The 22,276-nt window shown below is 39.9% G+C and overlaps 2 protein-coding genes across 3 annotated transcripts in view; one reads left to right on the top strand and one right to left on the bottom strand.

Annotated features, from left to right (window-relative positions):
• Positions 1-190, bottom strand: part of MRPS27 (mitochondrial ribosomal protein S27) — a 42,699-nt gene extending 42,509 nt beyond the window's left edge. The window contains exon 1 of the mRNA XM_064439186.1: positions 64-190. Within this exon, the coding sequence (XP_064295256.1) occupies positions 64-127 (64 nt within the window). The 5' untranslated portion in view covers positions 128-190. The remainder of the gene's footprint in view (positions 1-63) is intronic.
• On the top strand, positions 186-17,585 carry PTCD2 (pentatricopeptide repeat domain 2). Of its 2 annotated transcripts, none has more exons than XM_064439190.1 (10): positions 186-316; positions 2,389-2,481; positions 4,862-4,991; positions 5,832-5,949; positions 7,482-7,560; positions 8,740-8,831; positions 12,039-12,152; positions 14,831-14,869; positions 15,791-15,904; positions 17,269-17,585. In XM_064439190.1, exons 1-10 carry the CDS (start codon positions 211-213, stop codon positions 17,491-17,493), a joined length of 1,110 nt encoding a protein of 369 aa, XP_064295260.1. In that variant the 5' UTR covers positions 186-210; the 3' UTR covers positions 17,494-17,585. The 2 variants fall into 2 exon arrangements, with proteins under 2 accessions (XP_064295260.1, XP_064295259.1); XM_064439189.1 differs by having other exon boundaries at positions 14,795-14,869.
• The last annotated feature ends 4,691 nt before the right edge of the window (positions 17,586-22,276 follow it).

The raw sequence follows: 22,276 nt of genomic DNA, 5'->3' as shown, positions 1-22,276 counted from the left end.
CCGCAGCGCGACCGCCCCGCCGACGCAGTGAGCCCCGCCGCCGCCCGCCAAGGGAGCACCGACCTGCCGCGGCGCCGAGGGCCCTCCCGCTCCGGAGCACGCCTCGGCTGAGCATGGGGGCGGCCATGGCGTCCAGGGAGGAGGCGTGTTGCTGCGCGAGACAGGCCTGCGAGTGCCCCGCCTCCGGCCGCCGGCGGGCTCGGGCACAAGATGGCGGCGGTGCTCGCCGGCGGCTCGCGGCGGGTAGTGCGGCCGGCGTTGCGGTGCTCGGCGGTTCGCCCGCCCACCTCGGGCTGCTGGGGCTCCGCGCCTGGAGGTACCGCGGAGGGGCTGCGCGGCGGGGGCGGGCGGCGTGGTGCCCGGCCGGGGCCCTGGGCTGCCCGCCGGCTGTGGGGGGGCCGGCCGTGGCACGACACCTCCCTGCAGCCCAGGCGGCCGCCGCCAGCCTTGTGCCTGATGGGAGTTGTGGTTCCTGCGGGGATGGCCTGCTCGGCGCGGGGTATGGTGGGGGGAGCGCGCAGCGGCCCCGAGGGGGCTCGGTCGTGCTGCTGTGGGCAGGCCGAGGTGCTGCAGTAGGGTTACTCTGCGGGAAGGGTTGACGGCAGCGTTACTCAACTAATCCCGTGCTTGCCGGTGGCTGGATACGAGCCACTAAAAAGCAAACAAAAAACACCAACCTATGCAGCTTCATAAATGCACATTTATTCTGTGAGGACAACAATGTTATTCAAACCCTGGGCTGTGCCTGCTGGTTGTCACCACCACCGCACTTGGACTTCAGAGGCCTTTCGACGGCACCCCCTCACCCGGAGAACAAAATGGGGGCATGTGGAGAAGAGGCGTGTGGCAGAGGGCACCCCAGCCTTGGCCTTGCTCGGTCTCGCGGCCTGCTCTCCAGCAGCCAGGGGAGTTTTGCTCAGTTTGCAGCTCTGCTGGACCCCTTGGAGGCAGGAAGGTCCCCACCTGTGTGGTGGCCTGCCCACCACTCTTCACTGGCCTTCCTTTTAGAGGGTTGTGGCACATCTGAGGTAAAGCAGGTTGGTTGGTTAAATTCTCCGGGATGGCCTGCACCACCTGCTTGGGCCAGCCATCAGATCAATCTCCCCCCTTTTTCCTTGGAGGCCCTCTTATTTGGTTTGCATGGGTTTGTTTCTATAATGCTGTAAGGTATGAATTTAAATAAGGGGTAGAATTCAGCAAGTTGAATTCAAGAAGGGTAAAATTCTGCTGCCCCAAGCTACCTGCGCTGGCATGATTCCCACATCATGTCTGGGGAGGTCCAGGACAGGGATGGTCTTTCAGTGTTCGACCACTGAAGGTGGCGTGTGGGAAATAAATGGCAGGGTAATCCAGGCCAATTTCATGCTAGGTAAAGTGTATTTGTTTACTCATTGGAAGAGTTTCCATTAAATTTAATGGCTAAAGGTGCTATTTAATAGATTTTTCTTCAGATTTTATGAAATGTGTCATTAGTGTGCTTCACTTGTGTAGAAAACAAGTGTTTTTATTTGCATGGCCTGTTACATTTTGCTGGGGAAGTTCAGAAGGAGAATAAATAACCTAACTCAGGTCAATACTTGCTCTTGTCCCTTCATGATTAGCATCATTCTTCAAGAAGTCAAAAACTTAAGAGTTTACATTGTGACAGCATAAACTATTACAGTGACTCTCTGTTACAAAATCATTAGTTATAAAAAAAAAATCTAGAGAGCTGGTTTTGTGACAGCAAAATTTCGCAAATAGCTTTTGCATGACACTTTTGTTAAAGATGCTTACAACACAGTACAACTGAGGTCAACACCCAGAGTTAATTTTTTGATTCTAGACTCAATGACTGGCTCATCTCTGATATCGGTACTGCACCAGAACATCACTAGGTCTGAGTGTTACAACAATCCAAATAATAAGCTTTCTGTTTTTTTCTTTTGTTTTCCTACTGCATATGGAGCTTCCAGAACGTACATTCTACAATAGCAAGGACAGCACATGTGAGGAAATGAAGCTGTGCCACCAGCAAATTGTGGTGAACAAAGAGATCACAAGACAAACCATTATGAAAGCATGAAAGGGGAGAAAGATGTTATTCTTGTACCTTGGCTAGGTGGAGAGGAATGGTGTCCCTAGTTTTTCTTTTGCACATCCAATAGATGCATACTTATTCATCCTTGTAGACATTAACTCTGGAAAGCTGTGGCACAGTGCTCAGTTTCTTTTGTCAGTGACGGGAGCAGCTGCAACTTTTGCAGTCTTTTTTTAGGGTTGTAGTACCAGTGGTCTGGCATCACACAATAATTAACAGCAATAATTAATAAATGAAAAGTTCACTAGTATGAAAACAGGCAGTGTGATGTAAAACTCAACCTTCCTCTTTTTTTTTCCTTATGGTAGGGAAGCGGTATCTGCTAACAGAAGATGATATCAAGTTACAAGAATTTCAGCAGATGAAAGTGGCAATTAGAAATGAAGTTCATGGCAATAAAGGTATTAGTATTTATTTCATAATCACCATTCTCAATTTTAGCATGAGTCCTAGGATACAAGACAGGTAAAGTCATTATACTGTGACACCAATTGACCCCATTTAAAGCAACAAATTATGTTTTCCTCTTGCAAATTTTTTGTAGCTAAAGTTATTGGTAGATCTGAGGCTTTGTAGAATGAAACAATATTAGTTATGCTGTGTTGGAAAATGTGGAGATGCTTTCAAATGGGCAAGACATTTACCTAAGACCTGAAATGTTTGTGTCCTTGCTTTTCCAACTTCATCAGATAGCCTAAGAGAAAATACTGTTTCAATCTACAAATCCTGCTACAAATATATCATCAGCAGAGAAAGTTAATACAAAGCCTAATAGCTACTTAACTATCCAGAGAAGGCCTATGCCAATAATTCTCTTTTAATCTGCTTTGTAAATTTACTTAGCTTATTCTTTTAGATTTTTTTCCTTTTATCTAATGTAAATTCTCAGTTGTACAGCCAGTTCCAGATGATGTATGCAACTCAGAACACGAAAAAAAAATTCAGGCTTTCCGAACAAATGAAGGATCAAGACAGGTGGATTTATTCTGATGGGGATTTGTTTACACTGTTTAAAGTATTCCTTTCTTTAAGGTACATAAATATATATATAAAAATATATAAATTTATATATAAACATATATATATACATATTATATATATATTATATATAAACATAAATCTTAATATTTAAGAAAAGTTAGGTAGGACTCCATTTCCTGCACCTGTTTAAACATGTGCAGGTGTTCTAATGATACAAATTGACAGTTGTTCCAAAGGATACAGTTAATTTTCTTTTTTTTTTGTGTGGCAAGGAAGAGACAAATGATCAAATTTAGTTTTATATAAGCCAGTCTTCTGGGACAGAGAGGGTGGTAAAGTCAACATAACAGTTTTTCTATATTAAGTAAAAGTAGAATTTAAATTGGGCAGTGGCAAGTTGTAAAGTTGTTTTATTTTGTTGTAAGGATGATGTGCTCATATTGGGGATTATTTATCCTGTACTTGAGATACATTTAATTTATTGCTATGGGTCAATCACTCTTGCTAAAACAGGTTTGCAGAAGCAAAATATTTGGTTTTAGAGGTTACAGCTAACCTTTTTGTTTTGTACAAATAGTAGCCTCTGAGAACTGATAAAAACAACGTGCTAAGCACCTATTTGTGTGTATGTGTGCATGGCTTCTGTACTCACTGTTCAGACTAATACTTGAAAGATGAAAAGAAGTAATTAGGTCCAGTAATAAACTTGGTTTAGGAATGGAAAAAGCAGTAATAACTATTTTGTTACACAGAATATATAGTAGCTATTATTATAGTTATAATGCAGATACTAACTATAACATTTATAGTGTTAAGTACGGCAGTTAAACAATTACCTACTGTAATAACTGTTATGTGTTCATTACAAAAACAGTTTGGATCCCAGGCATTTCTTAAATTTCTGTGGACCTTTGAACACATCACAACCATTATATATGCATACGTATATATATACGTTCTTCTGACTTCACAGGATTCAGCTCTGCATCTCAGTCTTGAGTAAGGACTTGTATTTGCATGTAGCAACAGATATGCATCCAGTAGCTGAATATGTCATTCTCCGGGGTGCTCACATTGCACCTCTTGTGTCGGCTACTAGCTTGGAAACAGCAGTGACCCAGCCACTGCTACAAAAAAAGTTCACTTCCCTGCCCAAGATGGGGCAGCACCATTAGAGAAATGAGGCTGCCGGGTGGTACATGTGATTTTAACCTTGTATGTGTCTGAATCAAAGCCTTGAGATTACCAACTGAAGGACTTGTCTTTGTGCTTTCTTTATCATAGCAAAATGTGCTGGATAGAGAAGCCTCTTTTCTGGGGTGGAAGGGAAGCAACTCTATGACTGTGTATAGAAATACATAGATTATATATGAGACGCTTTGTTTGCATCAACTGTGAAGGAATTTAAGTCTTCTGCAGTGCTGAGTAGAAATTCTTACGCTTATTTGAATGCTGCAAAGGATTGCGTTTGTTTGTTTGCTTGCTTTTTAAAAAAGAACATGAAGCAGGAAATGTCACTTTAAAAACTTCCTTTTTAAAACTTTTTTATTGCCCTATATATTCCATAACATACACAATGAAATTACGTTCACAGTAAGCATCTTCTTGGTCTTCCAAGTCTGACATGAGTTCATGGGGACACCTAGGCATACCTGTCTTGTGAGAAGCTTTATGCAGTTTTTCATGGTGAAAAACCGCAAGCTTTCTGCTTCATTGAATCTCCATCTTTCAGGTACCAAGTATGCAACACAGGTAATGGAATTGTCTATAGACTGCTGCTATAATGTGTTTTATTTTCAGATCCGTATTTTAAAAATATTAAGGAAAAATTAAAGAAAAATGGAATTATTCTCAAAAATGAATTAAAAAATTTACTGCATTTGTGTCAGACTTCATCTGATGTGGAACTAGCCAGAGAAGTTATTTACAGGTATTTTTAACAAACCAGGTAATGTTCTTTTCTGTCTTTATTTTTTTGCTTTTATATTACATCATCTCAGGTTATGTCTGCAGTTGAGGGCTTGCCCTAATTCAGTGGCTATATGCATAGTTAGTCCCTTAAACTAAGGCTGTATTTTCATTTACTTTGGATCTTCCAACCCTTCAGAGACTCTCAGCTCGAAGGAGAGTCAAGCTGACAGGAGCAAAGTGGTGTCCTCCTGTATGCAGAATGAAAGGTGAGCCACACAGAAATGTCATCTCTTAGCTGAGAGGTAGTGGTGTGTTACGTGGTGTTTTCCAGCCAAGGCACAGCTGATCATAAACTGGTCTGGACCCAGCAGTGGCAGGTCAGGAGGTTTTGTGAATGATAGCCTTCCCAGCAATTAGCGTGAGGGGCTATAAAGAAAAAAGTGAAATGCTTTACTTTTATCTTTTCATTTATTTTTTAGTGTAGGAGAGAAAAAGTTGAGGTATTTTAGCAGGGACTGCTGCTGAAATAGACTGCTGCAACTTCCTGTGCTATTGCTCTGTGAATAGAAGGTAAAGTAGCTGGGAACTTTCATGGCAGAGACCCATTTTATTATTAATCCAGTGCAGGTTACTTTACTGGAACTGGAAGAGATTTCATATTACTAATTAATTTATTACTTTGATAAAAATATTATTTTTTCCATAATTAATATCTTGTTATCTAAATGTCATTAGCTGGTGCACATAGAGAAATGTGCCTCTGACATTGCATATACAGATCTTGCTGTCTATTTAAGGCTGTTTTCCCTTGACAAATTCCATGCCCTATGCAATTAAAGTTTTTTAATGTTTCCAATAGGTACCATGAACAGAATGGAATGACAGCCTTACATGATTTTAAATTTGGGCCCCTCTTTATGAGGCTATGTTATGAGCTGGACCTTGAAAGACCTGCAGTAGAACTTATCAAAGATCAGGTAATTCCCCTATATATTTTGAAAATCTTGTTGTTATTATTATTATTCCAGTATGAGTAATTAGTATGCTACACATGAGCCTTGCGGGAGCTCACAGACTTGAAGTATATGTGTTGCAGTAGTAAGGATGTCTGTGTCATTAATGTAAGGATGCAGAGTACGTGTTTTTGATTTTAAAAATAGAAAACCAGTAATTAAAAGGAAATTAAATGCTAGTTTGATAACTTTATTATTGTACTTCTAGATGATTTTATCATTTGAATAAAAAGTATTGGTTAAAAAATAATTTCTCAGATGAACACAGCTGATACATGTTTTCCTTCATCCTGTGTTGCATTGGATCATTCTTGGTAATGAACACTTCTGAGTTTTTAATGTTGTAGTTGTCTGAAATCCCTTGGGTTATTTGCATCAACAGGTTTTTCATGTTATTCTGTACTTCAGACTCCCTCTGAATTCTTCATATCTAATATCTAATTTACTACCATAGAGGTGCTATGATTTCATCAGCTCAGGAACTTGGCCATTTTAATGCTGGAGAAACTTAAGGACTTGGTTTTGAACATCTGTGAAATGCTATGTGCGCCATTATGACAAGATATTAATCATGCCCACTGTATATAGAACTAAATGATCATTAAGATCCCTTCCAACCCAAATCATTCTATGATTCTACGATTCTATAATAAATTTAAAAGATTCTGTGCAATACTGTGGTTTCAAAATCTCTGGCAGCCACTGGAAAGTCATTTCTATGATGTTAATTCATTAAGGCATGAGATTTGCCTAGACAGAAATGGGAGAAGTCTCACTTGGGCTACTCTTCTTAAATTGGGTGGGTGTAAGAGTATGTGTGGATTTTGGTTTGGTTTGGGTTGCGTTTTTTTAATTGAGATCTTTGTCGTTAAGACAGGTCCTGCAATACTTGCAGGACGTAGTAACTGATGAATAGTAAGGTACAGTACCACTTCTTCAGACTCTGCTGCAGAAATTTAGACCTGGCATTTTATTTGGCTATTCCCAACACACAGTATGGTTGAAGTGGGATGTAAAATATACTTGGTTTTTCTTCTGCTACTCTGCTTATCATCACTCAAGCCCTTGTGCTGATCAGTTCTTCATTTGATATTGTGATTAGCAAAAACTTCTTCCCATTTCCTGGTGGTGGCACTTGACCCCAAAGATATTGTTAATCAGCTGCAAGCTGTATTTCGGCTGAGATTTTGGAGTTGCCATTAGTCAGTGACTTCTGCTTGCATTAACTTAGAGGTTACAATCTGTCATTAAAAAAATTATAGTGGGAATCTCTGGGAAATTTCTGTTTAATTTCAGTGAGCTTCTGACCTGAGTCACTGGTATTTTAGAGGTTACTTGACAGAGGGACAGTCAGGAAATCCAGAGTGTTAAATGTTTAACTTGTGAAGATGGGGCTTATTCCAGTAGGAAGACCTGCTAAATGCTGTGTGCACTGTAAGAATGTTCACTGTCCTAATTTTCTTTACGCTTGCTCTGTTTGTATGTTTCTTCTTCAGAATTTGCGTGGTTTTTTCTCAGAGAGTACATCATTCCATATTTTGATGACTATGTTGTTTAAAAAGGGCCATTTTGAAAGTAAGTACTGTGTTTGCTAGGGCAAATGCATTTTGAGGAGGATTCTTCTCACTGTAAGTGTGTATATATATATTTTTTTTTAATGCATATTGCTGATTAGTTTTTGGTTTTAGAAGGCCAGGCATGATGTAAATCAACGTAGATCTGAATAAGCTGCTCAGTAGCATTTAATAAAAATAGAAGGCTGTATTTGTTTCATACTTCCAATGATATTCTTACCATTCTTAGTTGCATGGAATTGGGCTTATCCAGGGGGGCTTGTTTCCTAAACCCTCTTCTCTGAGGGTTTAACTTCTCTTTGGTTTGTAATTTCCCATCTATTTGTTTTCTCTATTCAAAGTTTGTTTTATGTGGTTTTTGGAACAAATTCTTCAACAATTTTTTTGGCAGTTCCGCATTTGTGTCAGAGCAGGGAAGAGTACTCTTTTTCCTTTGATAACAAGACCAGACCATACTCTTCTCTTGGTTTGTCTTGCTAGTGTGCCCACACAGAATTGCTACTACTACTGCAATATTTAAGTCAAATGTTTCAAATCAGTTTGGCCCTTTGTGAGGATAAGGTGGGATCATCTGACCTGACTGACAAGACTTTCCTTGAGGAAATCTTAAACTGAGTATGGAGTAAGCTTTTCAAGCAAATCCCTTTATCTGAAATCTGTTGAACACGCAGTGCTTGGTCTCTTGACGTTTGGCAAATCTAAGCCCAGCAGTTGTCCTAAAAGTTGAGGCTGAGCCACTGTAAAAATAACTGGACCGGAGTCTGAAGGCAGTGTTGTGGTGTAGTTGAGCGTGTGCATTATTGAGGAGCTGTTACATAGTTTGCCTAAAAGAGTGGAAGCTTTGATTGTGTGTTTAAAAGGGCTGCTTTCTGGGCAGTTAGGAAGAATGAGAGTGACTTTGTCAAATTCAGTTTTAGATTTGTATCAAAATAATAGAACAATAAGGCCAGATGCTAATGTAGATTGGAAACCTCCTTGCTGGGAAGAAATTTTTTTATCCAACTGACCCTAAATGAAATTTTTTGAAATTTATTGACTTTTAAAAAAATAACAGATTTCAGTTTACATTCTTATTTTGAAACAGACTTACTGAGCTCAATCCAGGTTGATTTTTTTTCCCAATTACTAAATGTACAGCCTTAAATTTGTGAAGTGAGTAACATTAATGTAATTTTGATAGGAGCTTTGGAAGTTCTGGTGGAAATGAAAAAGCAAGGTATACCTTTCAACAAAGAAACCTACCTACTTGCATTTGCGATATGCTACAAACTGGTAAGTATTTTCAATTTACATGGGGAAAATGCCTTCTTTATGTCTTCTTTCTTTTTGGATTTTAAAATTTCCATAAGTTCCCAGTCATGATTTCTTATCTAGTGCAAATATTTTAGACATATTTAAGTCCTAAATTGCTTCACTGTACGTGATATGGTGCACATATATAACTTCCCATACAAACAAGTGTAACAAAGCAAATCTTTAAAAAATTATGTGGACATGAGCACTAAGGAACAAAGTTGATACAGCCTTTGATTAGCTGGTGGTATTCTTTCTCTGGGATCTGTGCATCTCTTCAGACCGTATATGCTTAAGCCTCAGTATTGGTTTTACCGTCTGGCTTCCTTAAGAGACAAGGCATATATATGATATGTTCTGTTTGTTATCTATTTCTCCCCTCCCCCTCTGATTAACCTTAATCAATTTCTGTAATAGCACCCAAATTTGGCAAGGATTAGGGTCCTCAAAGGTAATCAGTTCCTAGATGCCTGATGAAAATGGGCAGCTGAGTGGAGAGAAGAAACCTAAACGAATGCCTTCAGTGGGAGACAGGCTTCCTCTTGACCTTAACTGTATTTTTAGCTTGGAGAAAAAGAAAATGAACACACTAAGAAACTAGGCTACATAGGTTCTACGAGTGTTTCCTTAGAACTGTTTCCCTTTTGTAGGTAAGTGAGATCCCCAAACTTTTTTATTTTGATCTTCCTCACCAGATTTGAATCAGTTCTGCAACTTGAAATATTAACATAGGCCCTTCCCAAACTCAGTAGGAAACTCTTCTTCAATTTCCCCATGATTTTAGGAAGAAAGACCCTAGCTGAGGAAAAATTATACCACTAGACTAAACTTCCTCGGGTTTCTCAATTAACCATACAATGAAACTGAGCGCATATGTGATAAAAAGGAGGTAGCCTAAAATGGTAGCTCAGCAGTAATTTGTGTGGTGCTTCTGAAATTCTCAGTTCTAACAAATCAGGGCTGCCCTTAGGTCAGGGGAAATATAAAACAGCCATGTGACTTTGATGTTTGGAGAGTGGGACAGTAGACAGAGCTGAGAAAAAGCTGTGGAAGTTGTCTGCTATTAAAAACAGCTAGGGATTGATGGTTACAGTCAGTTTAGGGATGTTAGCAGTTCTACATAGCAGGTGCCTGTTTTAGACAGTTATGAATATACAGAGACTCTGACACTATGCTACAACCCAAGTTTATAAGCTGGTGTTTGCTACCAGCATTCACTGAGGCAGTATTTACTACTTCAGGGGTGCTCCTTGGTGTATACTCTGCCTGTTTAGGTAAAGGCTTTCACAGAAACCCACTGTGTTTTTCTAAGGTATCCTTTACTCCCTCTGCTGTAGCTTTTTCCTTAAAGTCTTTACATGGTTCTTTCCATGGCCTGCTGTCAGAAGGCTTGGATCCATGGCATGCGCAACAGGAAGAGGTTCCTGAGACTTCTGTTTTCTACTACTTTGGACCCTACCTGTATTTTCAATAGAGGATCTAGCCCATCATTACTTGTTTAGCAAGTTGACACAAATAGAGCGGAAATGATTCTAAACTGTCACCCAGTTGTTTTAAACACCACAATAAATTTGTGGGTTTTTTTTCATTAAGATAAAACACTGTCAGTAAGGGAATAAGCTGCAGTAACCCTTTATACACTAAAGTAGTTGGAGTAGTTGGAGCTCTTTCAAAAGCTTAATCTGTTGATTCAGCAGATAGTGGTAGGAGGAGAAACTATGAAGCTCAAAAGTGGTTTTGCTCATGATGCAACATAAAAAAACTTCAGAAAAAAATCTTGAAGGGACATATCTTCAAGATGCACTACTTGAATACTTGAAATAATGGTGCTGGTATTGTTAAGAGCAGTGCTGGATTTTTACTAGGTTAATTCTTAGTTTCTTTTGAATAACTATGCCAGAGACCAGTACAGAAAAATCTGCAAGGCTTAAAGCTCAGATTATTGCTAGTGAATAAACAAAGGAATTCATATTTAATCTTTGTACAGAACTGTTTTAAAGCTTAACTCTAAAACGCTTCTGGGATTTTTTAAATCATTGTTGGGCACCAGTATCATCTAACAAGGTCCTTCTTTCAGTGCAGGAAAGGGCTATAGACCTTTTGACAACAATAAAATATTTATGTAATAACAATCAATCTTCTGGTGGTCAGAATGTTTCTAAATTTTCAGATATGATGTTTTAAACCACATGAGAAACCTGTGGTTTAAGAAGTATTTTCAAAAACTGTGCAGACCATTCAGCAGTGGCATGGAAAAGCATCCCCTAAACATCCAAAGGATTACCCTATCCCTTAAATCATGGCCAGTATTTTGCAGGAACGACACTTTGAACAGTAGAAACAGAGATGAACACCAAATACTAGCAAGGAATAGGAAAGCTCTTAACAATATTGGTGATACCTTGTTGTTAAAAGCTGGCAGCAGAAAGGTTTGTAAGTTTGGCAGTTATTATTTTGTTTGGGGTCCAGCCAACTGTACTCGTAATTTCCAGTGTGAGAAGTGTTGTTTTTGAGAGTTGGTGATTTGTGAGATAACACACAGGTAAACTCATTTCCTTTTACTATAGACTCCTGTTGAAAATAGTCCCAGGAATAATGGAAGCTTTCTGTGTTAGAATGTCTAAGCTGTCATATTAGAATATATACTTTGGAAATGTCTTGCAAGATTTAATCTGTAAGAGAGGCCAAAACTTGCAGAATCTTCAAATTTGCACGTACACAGATTTCTTTAGTGTAATGGTGCTGAGTAGTTCAGTGTTTAGAAAACATTGATTTTCGTTAACTATCTAATGTAGCTTTTAGAATAAAGTAAAGGCAAAAAGTCAGCTTTCTTCCTGATTTGGGAATGATTGGAAAGTGGAAAGAGTCTCTTGGTTTTAGCATACTGCCGGGGTTGTTTTATCTCTTGTAGAAGTGAAAGCAGTTAGAGCAAGTAGTAGTTTTTAAAATAACGGGAGTTGTTTTTACCCTCTTCTGAACTCTGTAGCTTTGAATATTGTATTTTGATGTTGTGTTTCTCAAGAAGTGCTGCACAGAATCTGCTTGGTTGGGTTCAGGTATGGATTGCCTTGGTGATCTTACAGTATGTTGACTCCTGAATGCCTTCTGAATGTGATTACAACTGCCTACAGTCCTTTTAGATCACAAGAATAGCAAGTGTAACTTAGGTTTGAAATTTCTCTGCAGGACAACCTGGAGTCTTGCAAAATCTCTGCGAAACTGCTTGAAGAAGCGCAGCTACAAGGAGACACATTACCACTGCGAGCATTCTGCTTTGCTGTGGCAACTGCTCTGAAGCAGGTACAGTACCTTTTGTTTTGATTTGTGCCTGTATCTCTATAGTTTTATTTTAAGTTTGTCAGTGAAAGGAAGCTAACGTAGAGGAAGCAAAACTGATCTATGTAATAACTTCAGGCATTATAACTTTGAGGCCCTGAAAGAGTAGGATTATAGACAACTCCCACACAAAATAAATGTGGAAATTCTGCAATCTAAACATATGTCCTGAGTCTAATGCACAGGTATTTTGTGATAGGAACAATGCCATATGGAGTGTTTTTAGAAGATGAAGGAGAGTTGGGCTCCCAGGTTAGATGTAACCACAGACCAAGTCCTGCAGATACTGCTATTCCGTGATGGTTTCCTTTAAATAGAATTAAAATTATAATCTAAAATATTTGCACAGTCATCTCTATAAAATGTTTATCCTGGGAGGCAAACTCCAAGGATGTGATGTGTATTGTCTTACTGCCTGGGAGATGGTTCTTCAGAGGGAGGTTTTTATATACCTCATGTGCCATAGCACATATGAAGAGGCTCTGAGGCAGTAGCAGTACAGGGTGAAAGACTGAGCAGGAGAATAAATATTAGGGAATTCTAAAGTCTAGTATTTCCTCTGCCGTTAACTTGTATATACAGCTTGAGAAAATTCTGGACCTTCTCTGTTTCATCTCTAAACAGAGATCAGAGGCACTGTAAGAGCTAGCAATTTGATGTCGTTCACGGATTTGAATGAATGAAGTAGGATTGTTGAAATGTTCTTATGATTCTGTAGTCTTTTTTGCCCTGTCTCTGTGAACAGTTGCATCGTTGAAATTAATTTATTCATGTTCATGGTAGCATGACAGAGCTTCTCATTGGCATTGAGGTTAAAAATACAAAATCTCTGTCTCTGAAACAACACGAAATATCCTTGATGCTGTTGCTTAATGTAAAAATCAGTTTAAATTCTTGTTTTGCAAACAGAATAATGTTGTACATTACATTTAACCACATTTAAGCTGCATGATCTTTGACAGTACCTCTTGCTGTAAGATGTTTCTTGATCCCAGGCAACAGCGGTTGGTATAGTAAATGTCAGTGTGCCATTTACTCTCTCTACAAATCAGTTGATGGCATAGATTCAGTAATGTCCGATAGGTTAAAAAGTGCTGGGCAGGATGAATACCCACATTAATATATGCTGCACTTCATTTAAGTATTCTGACATATGCCAAACTGGGCATGTGTGTAGATCTTGTATCTTTCAGGTGCTCTTGTGCTCAGCAATGGTTACATGCTTCCTTTTCCTGCTGATCTGAGGCAGGGAGTACTGTCTGATGTGCCAAAGAGCCATATATGGGAACTCCACCACCGGGTGTTCCTTTCACAGGCTGGGTGCTGTTTGGAGTCCATGGGTCATGGTTTCTGATTCATTGAAAAGTTGTGAAAGACTTAGTTTTTTTGAACTTCTGTTGTGAAAGTGTCATACATGTGATTTGTCATCTCCTGCATGTGATGTGGGAGACATTTGATACTGTCCCCGACAGCATCCTTTTAGAGAAGCTGGAGGCCCATGGCTTAGACAGGTGTACTCTTCACTGAGTGAAAAACTGGCTGAATGGTCGAGCCCAGAGAGTTGTGGTGAAGGGAGCTAAATCTAGTTGGTGGCCAGTCACAAGTGGTGTTCCCCAGGGCTCATTATTGGGGCCCAGTTCTGTTTAATGTCTTTATCAATGATCTGGGTGAGGGGATTGACTGTACCCTCAGTAAGTTTGCAGATGACACCAAGTTGGCTGGGAGCGTTGATCTGCTTGAGGGTAGGAAGGCTCTGGAGAAGGACCTGGACAGGCTGGATTGATGGGCTGAATCCAATTGTATGAGGTTCAACAAGGCCAAGTGCTGGGTCCTGCACTTGGGTCACAGCAACCCCATGCAACACTACAGGCTTGGGGAAGAGTGGCCAAAAAACTGCCTGGCAGAAAAGGACCCAGGGCTCATGCTGAACATGAGCCAGCAGTGTGCCCAGGTGGCCAAGAAGGCCAACAGCATCCTGGCTTGTGTCAGGAATAGCAGCCAGCAGGAGCAGGGCAGTGATTGTGCCCCTGTACTTGGCACTGATGAGGCCGCACCTCAAACACTGTGTCCAGTTTTGGGCCCCTCACTACAAGAAAGACATTGAGGTGCTGGAGCATGTCCAGAGAAGGGCAACAAAGCTGGTGAAGGGTCTGGAGAGCAGGTCTTGTGAGGAGTGCCTAAGGGAACTGGGGGTGTTTGGCCTGGAGGAGTCTGAGGGGAGACCTTATCGTTCTCTACAACTACCTGAAAGGAGGTTGTGTTGAGGTGGGTGTTGGTCTCTTCTCCAAAGCCACTAGTGGCAGGACAAGAAGAAATAGCCTCAAGCTGCATCAGGAGAAGTTTAGATGGGATATTAGGAAAAATGTCTTTACTGAAAGAGTGGTCAGGCATTGGAACAGGCTGCCCAGGGAAGCGGTTGAGTCACCATCCCTGGAGGCATTCAAAAAACGTGTAAACGTGGCACTTCAGGACATGGTTTAGGAGACGTGGTGGTGTTGGTTTGACAGTTGGACTTGATGATCTTAAAGGTCTTTTCCAGCCTAAATGATTATATGATTCTGTTCTATGTTTAACCATATTTTGTTATTATTGTAATTCCTTCCTAGAATGATGTAAAGCAAGCCAAATTTTATTGTTCCCAGATAATGAAAACGGAGAACAAACTCTACAGTAATCTTAAAGTAAGTATGCTTGCTTTGCATTAGATTCTTGCAGAGAAGTGTGCTATACTGGACAAAAAAATCCCATGCGCAAAGAAACAGAAGTGTGTCACGTCCCGCCCACACCCCCAAAAAAGGGACCCAGGCATTCAGGTCCCATCCTGTCCCACCCCCGAAAGGGATTCAGGCATCTGAGTACTCCCTGACCCCCTGAATAGGGGACCCAGGTGTCCAGGTACACAGGCTTGTATTAGTACTGTAGCAACAGTACTAATACAGCTTGGTTTTGGGCCAACAGACAATTTCTGTGAGTTGGGTGAGTTACATTCTGAGTTGTTAATACAATCCCCCCATTTTTTAAAATGGTTTCTTACCATAGACGGGAATGGAAAGTAGACCAGTCCTACATCTGTGAGTATAGACCCATGAATAATTTCTAGTTATGACATTGTGACTTTTTGCTTTCTTGATACAAGAGATTTAAAAAACCACAGGTCCAAGTAAATGCCTTCCTTAGGTGTGCTCTGCCCACTTCAGGCCTCCTTCAGCCCTATCAACCTTAACCACATATGTGCAACAATTTTTTTCATTAATTGCATGTTCTACAAACTGAGAGAAAGTCTACTGCATGTGCCCTGTAAGTTACCTCTCTAAGCTATGGAAAAAAATATTTTTTTTCAAGAACAGCTAGTGCAGCTCCATCAGAGGAGCTCTGCCTCCAGGGTCACGCTTTGTTTCCACATCCCAGCTGCGAAAAAAGCCCAAACCTCTGTGGCAATCGATCATTCCCTCTGCTTTCTTCATGGTTAATGGATTTTTATCAGCACAGCATCTAGAAATTTTGTCCCACTTTGCTTCATGGCTTCCTCAAATACTCTTTTTAAAATATGCATTCTGATTATAAGTACTCTTTGTGTGGTGTGGTTTTATTTTATTTTTAAGGTTCTTGTCCAGCTCAGATCTGGTTTGCTAGAAGAAGTAATAAAGACATTAGAAGCAGCGTTGGAAGTAGATACTCCTCCCTTTGTGAAAAAAATTGAGTTTTCTGAGCAGGTGGTAAGTATACAGTAATGAGATGAGGTCGACGGTGCTTGGCTGAGCCATGATGATGGTGGTTCAACCACAGAACTTCAGGTACCTGAGTTCACCCTACTAAAGTTGTTTGGGTTCTGATACATTCAGATGCCAAAGCAACTGGCTGGCTTTCTGTACTGTTGGACAAAGCACTTAGCTGTCCACTTCCCTTTTTTACTGTGGATCTTGCTTTTAGAAGCTCAGATTTTGTCTGACTGTAGATGAAGCATTCCCTAGTGGCGTTAGACAATTTAATCCGTTGCCTTCTGTGCTGTCTTCATTTGATGTAAAAATGAGGATAAAGTTCCAGTCATGGCAGTATTGTTAGTTTGGTAATATTTGCAAAGTCCTGTGGTGCTATACAGGGAGGTGTGATATGGGAAATAACAGCTTTTGCTGTTTTACTATAAAAAAAACCGCTTTTACAGTATTGATCACCAAGAAGGTTTCCTTCAGAGCACATATGTGCCTCTCTCAGCTTGGTAGCATTGCTGCTGCTTTTCTTGAAACTTACTAGTGTATTCATTTTGAATGTGCCTGTGGAACAAGATATTTTAAGACTGTGTTAATAATTAAATACTTAGCCTTTCATTGCTGTCTATTAAACAAAATGAATAACTTACATGTAAAATAGCAAATACTAGGTAGAAGGGGGCATACTTTTCAAAACATAGCCATATATTAACTGCTATGTTGAAAATTTTTTTAAGCAGCTTTTCATTTTGTAAATTCATTGCAATAAATCTTGCATTTGTCAGTGTTGTATTTTGATTATTTTTTTTTTTTGGCAAATATGTAACAGTCCCTAAGAAGACTAAACATGAGTACTGACCTGCTCCTTCCATCAAAGGTTATTGATCAATAACAGTTTTTAGGAGATATATCTACACTTGAGCTCATACTCTGTGTATGGCATACAAAACTTCTCAATGTTCTACAGTCTGACTTTTATTGATTTATACTGCACTGTACATTTAGTGTGATCCATAATAATAATTAGAATAGGGGTGATCTCTGAAGTAGATTCCAGGAAGCAATTACATTTCATGGTTTTAAATAGAAAATAATTGTGTTAGTCTGTAGTAGGACTAAGAATAGGACTGTACAGCTTTGAGGAAGTTTTAAATCTAATAAACTCTCTCTAGTAGGTATCCAATGCATTTCCACCATTGTCTGGTGACGTATAATGTGTGCTGCACAAAATCTTCTTATGAGCCATTGGGTTAGCCATATATGTTATACTATATGCTTTGTTTTTTCTTTGAGTGATTGCTTGTCTTCAGTATGATGGTTGAATGAGATCTTCATTGCTGAACTGTAACAGTCTGTCATTTTCTCTTCCTTAGCTGGCTACAGTCAGGGAAAAGATGGAAGAAAACCCTGACCTTTCTGCTAGATTAGGAGATATTTACACAAAACTACAAGCTTCAGGACGGATAACCATGTACACACTGGAAGACATGCTTTTCCAGATTCCTAGTTCAAAGAAGACCCCTGCAAAGGTTTTAAATCAGAAGCAATTGGGCTATCAGGCTGCTAAACCACTTCAGTCCAATCTATTGTTGGAATAGTTCAATATTGGATAACAAGCTGAACTCATGTTAGCATCTCTTAGAAACCAGGTTCAAATAAAAACTCTTCTCCCCTCCTCCACAATGAATAATTAAGTTGTTTGTGTGAAACTGCACTTTAAGTACAGATCATGTAGCTTCTATTTTTCAATTTTGATGCTAAAAACAAGCCATGATGGTGGCTCTTTGTGTGTTGTTCAGAAATGGAGTGTGTCATGGTTTAGCCCCAGTCAGCAGCTTAAGCACCACACAGCTGCTCGTTCCCTTCCACTACCCCATTGGGATGGGGGAGAGAATCAGAAGGGCAAAAGTAAGAAAATTAATGGGCTGAGATAAGAACAGTTTAATAATTAAAACAGTAATACTACTACTAATAATAATAACAATAATAATATAATGAAAAGGAAAATAATGAGAGAGAGATGTCATTGGGGGAGGGGCAAGAAACGCAACCAAACAAGAAGTGATGCAACCGCTTACCAACACCACCCACCAACCGATGCCACCAGTCTCTGAGCTGCGATCGCTGCTTCCCCCGGCCAACTCCCCCAGTTAATACACTGGGCATGACATCATATGATATGGAATATCGTATGGAGTATCCCTTTGACTGGTTTGGATCAGCTGTCCCAGCTGTGCCCCCAGCCCTCTTGGCCTCTTGTGCACCAGGCAGAGCATGGGCAGCTGGAGAAGTCCTTGACTAGTGTGAGCACTACTTAGCTACAACTAAACCATCAGTGTGTTATCAACATTATTCTTATGCGAATTCCAAAGCACAGCACTGTACCAGCCACTAGGAAGAAAATTAACTCAATCCCAGCCAAAACCATGACAGAGTGATAGAATAGTTTGAAGTTTTTCCTCAGGTACTTAAATCGGGATTTTCCTATGCTAAACATCCTGATAGAAGTGAACAAAATAGTATGCATATCTGACTTGACTTCTGTGGTTCATGAGAAGAAAATTCAGGCTTCATCAAATGTAATGTTCTGACTGAAAGGAGAGATGCAGTCTGAGAGTGTAGATAGAAGAATATGGAAGTGCTTTAACTGTTTATTCTGTACATCTCAAGAGGATCAGAGGAAAGCAAGCATCTTCTGTTCCCTTTAATATCTTTTTATTCAGAAGCAATGTATTAGTATGTTTTTTCATGTTAGATGGGACAATGGAAATGCTATGGGAGGTGGCTTGGTAACCAACCGGTTGTTTTCCCACTGGAAGGATATTCCTGAAGAGTCTCAGAGTGAGTGGCCCCACACAGTTCTTCCTTCAAATTTTCTGATACTAAGCCTCCCAGGGTAAGCAGATCTTGATACAATTCTACAACTAAGTCCTAACAAGTTTCTTAGACCAATATGATAACTTTTTTAGACTAGAATTAGATTTCATCTGCATAATTCACTCATATGTAGAGGAAGTGATCATAAAAACAGTACAAAGATGCTTCATGTTGACCCAGCTTTAATGACTCCATGCCAAATGAGCCTGGTTCTAGTAATAAAAATCTGTTTGTAACTATGAGTCCTTTATACCTAAAGATCTCTTCTCATTCACCATCTGGAATAGAAGTAATTGGAAACAGCTGTACCTTGGCTGGCACTCACATACTTTTGGTTTACTTCAATGTAGGAAGTGATGAGCCTGTTGGTACAGAACTTAGCAGTCCTGTGAGCACAAGACTAGGTGGAGCCCAGCTTGGTACTCTCCAAGTTGGGCTGCCTTATCCTTTGGCTTCTGTTCTTTTTATTTTTGTTGTCTCTCCCCTGCCTCAAGCAGATGTCAGAATGCAAAGGCTTCTTTCTGTGAATTAATCTGTGCATGCCTTATGAAACTTTGTTGAAGCCATTGAGTAGCTGCGGAGAAACGAGAGCCCGTCCAGGCAGAAATACATCTTCAGCCATCAAAGCAAATGTGGCTAGTGCAGATCAGAGGTTTCTTTCTGAGGCTCTGAAACGGTAACTCATTTCTATCACCAATGGGTCTTGTTAATACTTAAGATGCACAAAACTGTTACACAGTGGATGGAATTTCATGCAAGCATAAGTGAAGAAGAATTAGAAATTTGTATCACATTTTTGTGAAATGTGTGCACAATTTTTATGAGTGCATAGGTTAAAGTACTTCATACATTAGGCTAAGAACACATCTAATTACTTGTTCTGTAACAGTATTAAGCACATAATTTCACACATAATTCAGGAGTATGGTTAAAAAACCATTTTATTTTCCCTCAGCTGGAAATTCTTTCAACACTTCCATACAATTTGGACCCTTAAGTAGCTCCCAATCTTTTCTCCACAAGTAAGCGTGATACAGGATTTGTAAAGGCTGCTTGCAGTGTGGCAAGGAGTGAACTACTCTTCAGTTTACTTCATTGGTACTATGAGGGCAACTGTTTGATATTAAAAACTACATTTTTATAGGCAATAGAAAATAGTTTGACCCATTTAGCCTGTTACATATTGAGTATATAAGGTCAATTCAGTTTAATTCCCTTATTTGGCACTTTTGAACTTGTATTAATTGGAAGAGGTTGGCCCATTCTAGGACTGAGATGCACGTCTGTTTGTTTTAACCTGAATTGATTAGGTTCCTGACTGAGGCTGTATCCTACGTGCAACTGAAGTAATAATTAACGTCTATTACAACTGTCAGTATAGCTGATGTTTTCCATTCTTTGTTCTCTTGACTACTTGCCTTCCTGAGGCTGATTTACTCCAGCTGGCTATTAAGTTGACAATTTGTTTTTAAAGAAACACCATTTCTTTGTCTTGAGAGAGAAGGGGGATGCCCTTAGATAACTACCAATACTTCAGTAGGAAAAGAAAGCAGGGATCCAAGAAGGATTAAAGGGTAGATTCAAAGAAACACACACAAAATTCAGGCAATTAAACATTTGAGTGTTGAAGGTTCCTCCAGAAGTGTTGTAGAAGACTGGTAACATCCTCCCTTAGGAAAAAAGGTAGGAGAAAAAAGCAACTTCCAATATTTATGCAGCTGATGTCAAACGAAGTCTAATATGTTTCATACTATTTGCATAGAAGCTTGTTAATTGGGAAAGCTTGGATTTGAATGCATCCTGAGCCCACCGGCTTTTGTGCAGGAGTCTTCAGCCATGTGGTTGGTTTAGTGTATTTAGGTATGTTTGGCTTCTGGTTTCCCAGCACACAAGATCAGGAAACCAAACTTGTCTGAAGTTAAGCAAATACTTGGGGGTTGTGCTGGGACAGAGTGGCTGGAATGTCAAGGGCTGAGGTACTAGGAAGCATTTATTGGAGACGGCCTTAGAGAATAGGATGTGCGCTATATTTATTGTAGCCAGTGGAATTATTATATGTTGCTTATATGGATTTTTAATCAAGGGTGAACCTTGACATTAAAGAGAAGCTGACGTTGTGAAATTCAATTAATAGATTTTTTTTCTTGGTTTTTTTTTTGGGGGGGGGAGGGGGGCAGGGGGGTACACAGTCTGGAAAAAACAAGGCATTTGAATTTCAAAGTGTTGCTGCATTTTTTTTCTGGGTTTCACTGCATAAGACTTCTGCAGGAAATGCTGCTTAAAGCTTTATGTAGTAAGTAGCCCAGATGGGGGTCTGAGGGCTCTTTTGGGTACTGTTATCAGAGAAGGGATTGCTGTTTATCATATTCAAATATTCTTCCTGCAATAAAATGAAACATTAATTTTGTGCACATCGTTGCACCCCAGCAGCTTTTTGGAACAGTGAGCCAGGAGACAGCAGGTGGCGTTTCTTGATCATGCTTTCCTACCCACACAATTTCCAGGGATAACTTTTACCTGCAGTGTCAGTTATATAAAGGCAGGGCAGAATGAACAGTTTGCCCTCTGTTTAAAACGTGCCATCTTAAAATGGAAAGTCACCACGTCAGCAGCCTTGAATGGCTGGTGATGGGCATTGACTGCAAACCTATAGATTTACAACATTAAATTTGAAACTTACTGGATTTATTGAAATAACTCATCCTTGCCAATGTTCACAACCCAGTTTTCACAGTATTCTGTGGAAATACTAACCAATGACCGAGGAGTCAGGCTGCTGATGTTACTTCTTAGTACACTAATGACAATTATAAAGGCTTACATTGCTATACCTTTAAGAGAAAGCTGGGCATCTTTTCCAACTTGAATTGTAAAAGCATTCATTTTTACATTGACATGGGATCTGGATTGTGTGCAGTCTTCAAAGGACTGATATTCCTCTGCTAAGATACTTCTGCTTTTCTCCATGGGTTAATACCTCTTTCTAGTTCCTTTCCACAAGCATCTTGAGTCCTGGTAAGGAAGGATCACTTCCTCTGTGTTTCTCCAAAGTTAATTTTCTGCTTCAAAAGAATAAAAAGAAAGGCGAAAGGCTTGGTCATTGCAGGGGAGCTTAAGAATGCTTCCAGGGCTCAAGAAGGGTTTTCACATATTTAAGGAACCTTCTACAGAAGTTTAAGTAACTTTTGAAACAAAGACTTGTTAGAACTTTGCAGAACTACAGCAAAGTAGGGAGACCCTAGAGTATAGGTCTAGAGCTATTCCACTTTGGGTTTGCCTCTTTTTTTCCTCAGGGTTTCAGATTGCATCCTTCTAAATATTTGTTATTGCAAAATAAGCAGAGGCTGGTTTATTTGTTTGTTTAAAACCTACATCGGTTGTGGCTCCTTACACATCCTTGTGCTACCTGACTCCTTAGCAGGTTTATTAAAAGTACATATTGTTCATACACTCCCTTCCTCCTCTGTTTCTTCTCTCCTCATGCTGATGAACAGTGTTTTGAAC

This window comes from Phalacrocorax carbo, chromosome Z (genome assembly GCF_963921805.1).
Source record: "Phalacrocorax carbo chromosome Z, bPhaCar2.1, whole genome shotgun sequence".
NCBI lineage: Eukaryota > Metazoa > Chordata > Aves > Suliformes > Phalacrocoracidae > Phalacrocorax > Phalacrocorax carbo.
Note: the sequence above shows the minus strand (reverse complement) of the source record. Positions and strands in the feature narration are given on the sequence as shown.